Source organism: Leucopleurus acutus (genome assembly GCF_964270905.1).
Source record: "Leucopleurus acutus genome assembly, chromosome: 8".
NCBI classification, from domain to species: domain Eukaryota; kingdom Metazoa; phylum Chordata; class Mammalia; order Artiodactyla; family Delphinidae; genus Leucopleurus; species Leucopleurus acutus.
Window position 1 is genome coordinate 66,595,939 of NC_139151.1, and position 8,368 is coordinate 66,604,306.

The 8,368-nt window shown below is 43.9% G+C and overlaps 1 protein-coding gene across 2 annotated transcripts in view; it reads left to right on the top strand.

The window, feature by feature from the left end:
* The window catches only part of PARVA (parvin alpha), a 178,338-nt gene extending 170,294 nt beyond the window's left edge, over window positions 1–8,044 (top strand). Inside the window, exon 13 of one of the 2 annotated variants that reach the window (XM_082844859.1) lies at window positions 7,663–8,044. In XM_082844859.1, coding sequence (XP_082700985.1) covers window positions 7,663–7,739 — 77 coding nt within the window. In that variant the 3' untranslated portion in view covers window positions 7,740–8,044. The remainder of the gene's footprint in view (window positions 1–7,662) is intronic. The other variant, XM_082844860.1, reaches the window with a different exon arrangement.
* The last annotated feature ends 324 nt before the right edge of the window (window positions 8,045–8,368 follow it).

Genomic DNA, 8,368 nt, shown 5'->3' on the forward strand with positions numbered 1-8,368 from the left:
CAATGGTTGAGAGTCTGCCTGCCGATGCAGGGGACATGGGTTTATGCCCCAGTCTGGGAAGATCCCACATGCCATGGAGCAGCTAGGCCCGTGAGCCATGGCCACTGAGCCTGCACGTCTGGAGCCTGTGCTCTGCAACAGGAGAGGCTACAACAGTGAGAGGCCTGCGTACCGCAAAATAATAATAATGATAAAGGGATCAATACAAGAAGAGGATGTTACACTTGTTAACATATATGCACTTAAATATATAAAGCAAACATTGACATAACAGGAGAAATTGACAGTAATAAAATAATAGTAGGGGACTTTTTTTAATTTATTTTTTGGCTGTGTTGTGTCTTCGTTGCTGCACACGGGCTTTCTCTAGTTGCAGCAAGTGGTGGCTACTCTATGTTGCAGTGTGTGGGCTTCTCATTGCAGTGGCTTCTCTTGTTGTGGAGCACAGGCTTCAGTAGTTGTGGCACGGCATGTGGGATCTTCCCAGACCAGGGCTCAACCTATGTCCCCTGAATTGGCAGGCAGATTCTTAGCCACTGTGCCACCAGGGAAGTCCCAGTTGGGGACTTTAATACCACTTACATCAATGAACAGATCACCAGAAGAAAATTAGTAAGGAAACAATGGTCTTAAATGACATATTAGATTAGTTGGACCTAATAGATATCTACATTCCACCCAGAAACAGCAGAATACACGTTTTTTTCAAGTGCACATGGAATGTTCTCCAGGATAGAGCACATGCTAGGCCACAAAACAAGTCTCAACAAATTTAAGAGGATAGAAATTATATCAAGCATTTTCCCAAACACAATGGTATGAAACTAGAAATCTGCTACAGGAAGAAAAATGGGAAAAGCACAAACACATGGAGACTAAACAATGTTCTACTTTAAAAAAAAACGTGGGTCAATGAAAAAATCAAAAAAGAAAGCAGAAAATACCTCGAGACAAACGAAAATGGAAACACAACTTTCCAAAATCTGTGGGATGCAGGAAAAGCAGTTCTAAGAGGGAACCTTATAGCAATACAGGACTATTTAAAGAAATAAGAAAAAAATCTCTAATAAACAATCTAACTGACCGTCTAATGGAATTAGAGAAAGAAGAACAAACAAAGCCCAAAGTTAGCAGAAGGAAGGAAATAATAAAGATCAGAGAGTAAATAAATAAAATAGAGACAAAAAAAAAACCCCAAATATCAATGAAACCAAAAGCTGGCGTTTTTTGGAAAAGATAAACAAAATTGACAGATTTTTACCCAAGCTCACCAAGGGAAAAAAAAAAGAGAGAGAGAGGATCCCAAAAAACAAAATAAGAAATGAAAGAAGAGAAATAACAACCAATATCACAGAGATACAAAAAAATCATAAGAGAATACTATGAACAGTTATATGCCAAAAACTTGGACAACCTAGAAGAAATGGTCAAATTTCTAGAAACATACAACCTTCCAAGACTGAATCAGGAAGAAACAATCTGAACAGAGTGATCACTAGTAGTGAATTGAATTTGTAATTTTAAGAAAACCAACCAAACAAACAAACAAAAAGAAAAAAACTGCCAGCAAACAAAAGTCCAGAAAGCTTCACAGGGAAATTCTACCAAACATATAAAGAAGAACTAATATCATCCTTCTCGACTATTAAAAAAATTGAAGAGGAGAGAACATTTGTAAATTCATTCTACAAGGCCATCATTACCTTGATACCAAAATCAGGCAAAGACACTACAAAAAAAAAAAAAGAAAGAAAATTGCAGGCCAAAATCTAAGATAAATATAAACAAAAATTCTCAACAAGATATTACCAAACCAAATTCAACAATATAAAAATCCCAAAATCAAGTGTAATTTATTCCAGGAATGCAAGGATGGTTCAATATCCCCAAATCAATATGATACATCACATTAACAAGAAGAAGGATAAAAATCACACGATTATCTCAATAGACACAGAAAAGGCATTTGACAAAATTCAACATCCATTCATGACAAAAATTCTCATCAAGTTGTTATAGAAGGAACATATCTCAATATAATAAAGGCAATTTATGACAGACTCACAGCTAACACCATACTCAGCAATGAAAAGTTAAAAGCTTTTTCTCTAGAACCAGGAACATGACAAGGATGCCCATTCTCATCACTTCTGGTTAACATAGTTTGGAAGTCCTAGCCATAACAATCGGAAAAGAAATAGAAATAAAAGGCATCCAACCAGATGGGAAGAAGTAAAACTGTCACTATTTGTAGATGACATGATACTATGTATTGAAAACTCTAAAGTCTCTACCAAAAAATGACTAGAACTAATAAGTGAATTCAGTAAAGTTGCAGGATATAAGAATACCTAGGAATAAACTTAACTAAGGAGGTGAAAGTCCTATAATCTGAAAACCATAAAACACTTATGAAGGAAATTGAAGACAATACAGAGAAATGGAAAGATATCCCATGTTCATGGATTGGAAGAATTAATATTGTTAAAATGTCCATACTACCCAAAGCAATCTACAGATTTAACACAATCCCTACCAAAATACCCATGACGTTTTTCACAAAACTAGAACAAATAATCCTAAAACGTATATGTAACCACAAAACACCCCAAATTGCAAAAGCAATCTCAAGAAAAAAGAACAAAGCTGGAGGAATCACTCGCCCTGACTTTAGACTATACTACAAAGCTACAGTAATCAAAATAGCATGGTGCTTGCACAAAAACAGACACATAGATCAATGGAATAGAATAGTGAGCCCAGAAATAAACCCACACACTTGTGGTCAATTAATCTAAAACAAAGGAGGCAAGAATATATGATGGGAAAAAAGTCTCTTCAATAAGTGGTACAAGGAAAACTGGACAGCTACATGTAAAAGAATAAAATTAGAACACTTGTTCATATCATATACAAAAATAAACTCAAAATGACTGAAGACCTAAATTTAAGACCTGAAACCATAAAACTCCTAGAGGACAACATAGGCAGAACACTCTTTGACATAAGTTGTAGCAATATTTTGGGGGATCTCTCTCCTAACACAAAAGAAATACAAGCAAAAATAAATAAATGGGACCTAATTAAACTTAAAAACTTGCACAGCAAAAGAAATATTGACAAAATGAAAAGACAACCTACTGAATGGAAGAAAATATTTGCAAATGATGTTACAAGTGGTTAGTTTCCAAAATATATAAATAGCTTATACAACTCAATATCAAAAGGTCAAACAACCTGATTAAAAAATGGGCAGATGTGCATCTGGAGCTTGTGCTCTGCAACAGGAGAGGCCGCGACAGTGAGAGGCCCGCGCACCGTGATGAAGAGTGGCCCCCGCTCACCGCAACTAGAGAAAGCCCTTGCACAGAAACAAAGACCCAACACAGCCAAAAATAAATAAATAAAGAAGCTTTCATTTTAAAAAAAAGGGCAGAAAACCTGAATAGACATTTTTCCGAAGAACATGTACAGATGACCAACAGGCACATGAAAAGATGCTCAACATGGCTAATCATCAGAGAAATGCAAATCAAAACAATAATGAGATATCACATCACACCTGTCAGAATGGCTACCATCAAAAAGTCTGCAAATAATAAATGCTGGAGAGGGTGTGGATAAAAGAGAACCCTTCTACACTGTTGGTGGGAATGTAAACTGTTGCAACCACTATGGAAACAGTATGGAGCTTCCTCCAAAACTAAAAATAGAACTACCATATGATCCAGCAATTCCACTGCTGGGTATATATCTGGAAAAGATGAAAACTAATTCAAAAAGATACATGCACCCTGATGTTCACAGCAGCACTATTTACAATAGCCAAGACATGGAAGCAACCCAAGTGCTCATCAACAGATGAATGGATCAAGAAGATGTGGTATATATATAATATGGAATACTACTCAGCCATAAAAAAGAATGAAATAGTGCCATTTGCAGCAATGTGAATGGACCTAGAGAATACTATGCTTAGTGAAATAAGCCAGAGAAAGACAAATACTATATGATTTCACTTATATGTGGAATCTAAAAAATAAAACAAATTAAGATAACAAAACAGAGACTCACAGATATGAGAACAAACTAGTGATTACCAGGGGGGAAAGGGAATGAGGGAGGGGGAAGATAGTGGTAGGGGATTAACAAACTACTATGCCTAAAATAAATAAGCAAGGATATACTGTACAGCATAGGAAAATATAGCCATTGTTTTATAATAACTTTAAATGGAGTAAAATCTACAGAAATATTGAATCACTGTGTTGTATACCTGAAACTAATATAACACTGTAAATCAGCTATAAAAGGAAAAAGAAATAAATTGGAGTAAATTAAATGGCCATTTTGAAACATTCTCCCATATTGGACATTTTCTTTCTCTAGCAATCTTAGAACTCCCCTGTCTTTAAAGGGAACAACAGGGCTTCCCTGGTGGCGCAGCGGTTGAGAGTCCGCTTGCCGATGCAGGGGACACGGGTCCGTGCCCCAGTCCGGGAAGATCCCCCATGCCGCGGAGCGGCTGGGCGCATGAGCCATGGCCGCTGAGCCTGCGCGTCCGGAGCCTTTGCCCCACAACGGGAGAGGCCACAACAGTGAGAGGCCCGCGTAGCGCAAAAAAAAAAAAAAAAAGGGAACAATAAATCCTCCCGCCTCCATCCATAGCTCTCCTTCCTCAGGCTCCCAAGTTCATCCTTTGCACCCATGCCCATTGCCTCCCCCTCTCATCTGCCCATTCTGCTGTTCACACCTTGCCACCACCTGCACATGGCCTTGCTCTCTCCCAAGCCACCAGCAGGACCATGTCCCCTGGGAACTCTTCCCAGCCCTTACCCTCTTCACTCTCTTGGGAGCATGTGGCTCTATTGGTCATCCCCTCTTTCTGGAATTTTCTTTTTGGCTTCCAGGACATTGGGAAATCATTCATGCATTTATTTATTAATATCTTTTGAGGTCTGTGCATGCCAGGTACTGGGCCAGGCACTGGAGCAAAACAACATCAACTCTCTGCAGTCACGTTGGTCACACTCCGAGCAGAGGCAGATTTCATTAGATAAGCACACAAACCACTGCTTGAGAACTGGAGTGAGTGCTATGAAGGAAGAGTGTGGGGGTTTTGAGAACATAAGACCCTGGCCCTCACCAAGGCCAGGTGTCAAGGCTTCACTCAGGAGGCAGTGCTTTGAGCTGAGGTCTGCAAGAGGATCAGGAGGCAGCTACTTGGGAAGAACAATCTAGATGTTGCAACAGCATGTGCAGAAGCCAAGATGATGGAGGAGCACAGCCTATTGGGACGTTGTGAAAGGAAGCCCCTGTGACCAGTGCAGAGTGAATGAGGGGGAACGTGGCATGAAGTGAGACTGGAAGGGTGGGCCGGAGTCAGCTTTTGCCTTGTAAAACCATGGATTAGGATTCTGGACTTTATCTTATGTGAAATAGCTGTGTGGGCATACAAGTTGTGACCTGCACAATCCCTGGGGCCAGAGTTATATTGTAGTCTGTGGTAATGATACCTTGGAAATATGAAGATGTGCCCTGGAGTTGTGCAGTGTGCATCCTGCACAACCATACCCAGAAGCCAAATAGTCTAGCTGCAGTGGGTAGGATGGACTGGAGAGGGCAAGAGGCTTTGAGGAGCCCAGTTAGGAGCCTGCTGCAGTGGCCCCAATGTCAGCCTACTTTTCCCTTCACGCTCACTCCCTTAGTGAGCTCACCTTTGTCCCTGTCTGCCTTTCTAGCAGTCCCTTCTTAGGGTAACTTCCTAATCTTTGACTTGGGTGGAATTTAAGGAACACTCATCACCAAGCAGTCAGCGGAGGACAGCAATCAGCCCAGAGGACATAGGACCCTACCTGACAGGGTGATTCAGCATTAGCAAGGCGAGGTAGCAGGGCTCAGCCACTGGGCAGGGTGCAAGCTGGAGGCTCACGCACGTGCACAAACCAACATGGGAGCAGAAAGGAAGCTGAGCTCCAGGCCTCACGGGTGGTCCCTGAGCCCCTGGTCTATCGGCAAGAGAGCTTGAAGCAGAGTCTGAACCCAGCAGGGGTGGAGTAGGGTTGGTCTACAACTGGGATAAGGCCTGGGAGGGGGCAGGCAGGATGGGGCCCAGGGGTTTGGGGAGCCCTAAGGAGATTCCCCAGCTCTGGGCTGTTGGCTTATGGCCCAGTAGGTGTTGATCTTTGCAGGGCCTAGGGCCTGGGCACACCTGACTGTGGCAGCTACAACTGCAAGAGTCCCAAGGCTAAGACCTGGAACCACAGCCCAGCCTGCCAGAGCTACCGGCCTCCCGCTCTGCCGGTCCTGTACGATCCCTGTTCCTGTTGACCATGCCGCTGCTGGAGCCCTGACATTGTCCCCCAATCCCTTCCCTCCCAGTGACTCAGCCTCCCACCTTTGAAACACAGAACATTTATTATTTTCTATTATTTTCTCTTACATCATTTACTTCATCAGACCTTCTGCACAGTTAGGGTTTTTTTCAAATAACTTTAGTGAAATATTATCCAACGAGCCACCATATAACCAGTACCCAGCTCAAGGGATACAGCAATCCCAGCTCCCCAGAATTCCCTCCGCTTGCCCTTTTTGGACACAATCTTCAACCTCAACTCTCCTGACTTGTATAGTCATCAGGCTTTTGCCTTTTTCCTTCTTTTTTTTTTTTTTTTTTAAACTTTTCCTTTTCCTTCTATTACCTCAGTCTGCATCCCTAAGTAGTAGGCAGAGTTCCTTTCTTTATGTTTTCACTATGCCAGTTCCTCAGGGAAGGCGCTCCCACAGGGGTGTGAGTGCAGAGGGGCAAGTGCAGGGTGGGGCCTTGGGGGGCAGGAGAAGGCAGAGGAGTCCACAGAGAGTTAGAGAGGCAGCCAGAGGAGGTGACCAGTAAAGAGAAGGAAGAGAGGGAGGGGTCAGGGGAAGTGAGGGCGGGAGGAAATGGTTGTATAAAAGCTCAGGACCCACGGTGGAACTCTCCTGAAAATATAATCCAGCTCCCAGCCTCAAACCTGGCCGCCTTGCTCTGTCCTTAATCTTTCGGATGACACATAATCTATTGAGTACTCCCTGCCGGGTGGGCTTCTCTGCCCTTTAGGGGCCCTCCCTCCCGTCTTAAGGGAGAGGCAGCTTAGTTCTCCTAACTCACCACCTCGTCCCCCAGTGTAGCTGCAGGCCCTCCCCTCCTTGCCACCCCTCACGGCTGGCTCTGTGGGGCAGGGTGAAGGCAGAGGGAGAGGGGCCCCGAGAGACAGGTGAGACCCAGGGCACAGAGTCGGGTCAGGGTCCTCTCGCCTGGGATTCTGTTTCCAGGGCGAAGACTACATGCTCTGGGGTCTGCTTTCTTTCAGTGAGAGATAAGACGCCCATACCCCAGCACCTCTGCCCCTCGCTGCCCCCTGCTCTGGATTCTTGCTGCACACACTGCCCATCCTTCAACACCCACCTGCCCCTGGTTGTCTCATGGGGATGCTCTTCTCTCGCAGCAGGACAGGGAGCTAGCTCTTCAGGAGCCCAGAATGGTGTCCTATGGGAGAGGGCAGACACCCTCCCCAGGACCATGCTGGGCACGTGGTGGGTGGCAGAAGGAAGAGGACACCCAATGCCAGTTTGGGGCCATGTGGCACCACTGAAGCAATGTGTGTTTTTTTGTTTTCTATGCAGACATCGTCAACTGTGACCTGAAATCCACACTGCGAGTGTTGTACAACCTCTTCACCAAGTACCGGAATGTGGAGTGAGGGGCAGACTGGACCGTCCCCTGAACCGCCTTAACCTGCTTATTCCTGTCTCTTGCTCTGTGCTCTCTCCCAAGTCCGCCTGCTCTATTCCCAGAGATAGTGGAAACTGAGATTAGGAAGGAAATGATCAGTAACTCAAGGGGCTGACCCACACCTCCCAGGCTCTGAAGCTGACCCTGCAATGGCTTGTGAAGGTTGTTGCCATCCTGGTGCCAGGTCCAGATTTCCCTCAGTGTGATCTGGAAACAACTTAGGCACAAGATCCCACCCACCCACCCACCCTCAGAAGATGAAAATAAAGATAATAGTTGCCATTGAATGGGTGTAACCTATGGGCTGGGTACCGCACTAAGTGCTCTGAGCTACTCAAACTCACAAATACTCATGACTCCCATTGAAGCAGATGTTATCAGCCCCTTTTACAGATACGGAAACTGAGGCTCAGAGAGGTTACATGACTTGCCAGTAGCTGCCATTTGTTTTTCTTCTTTGAAGAACATATGTGTTAATAACCAGCCCGTTGCATTACAGTCTCTGCACATTCTATCCTTGTGTGTGTGTGTGTGTGTGTGTGTGTGTGTGTGTGTGTGTGTCTACGTGTGCACCTGTGCACTCCAAGAAGACAGGAG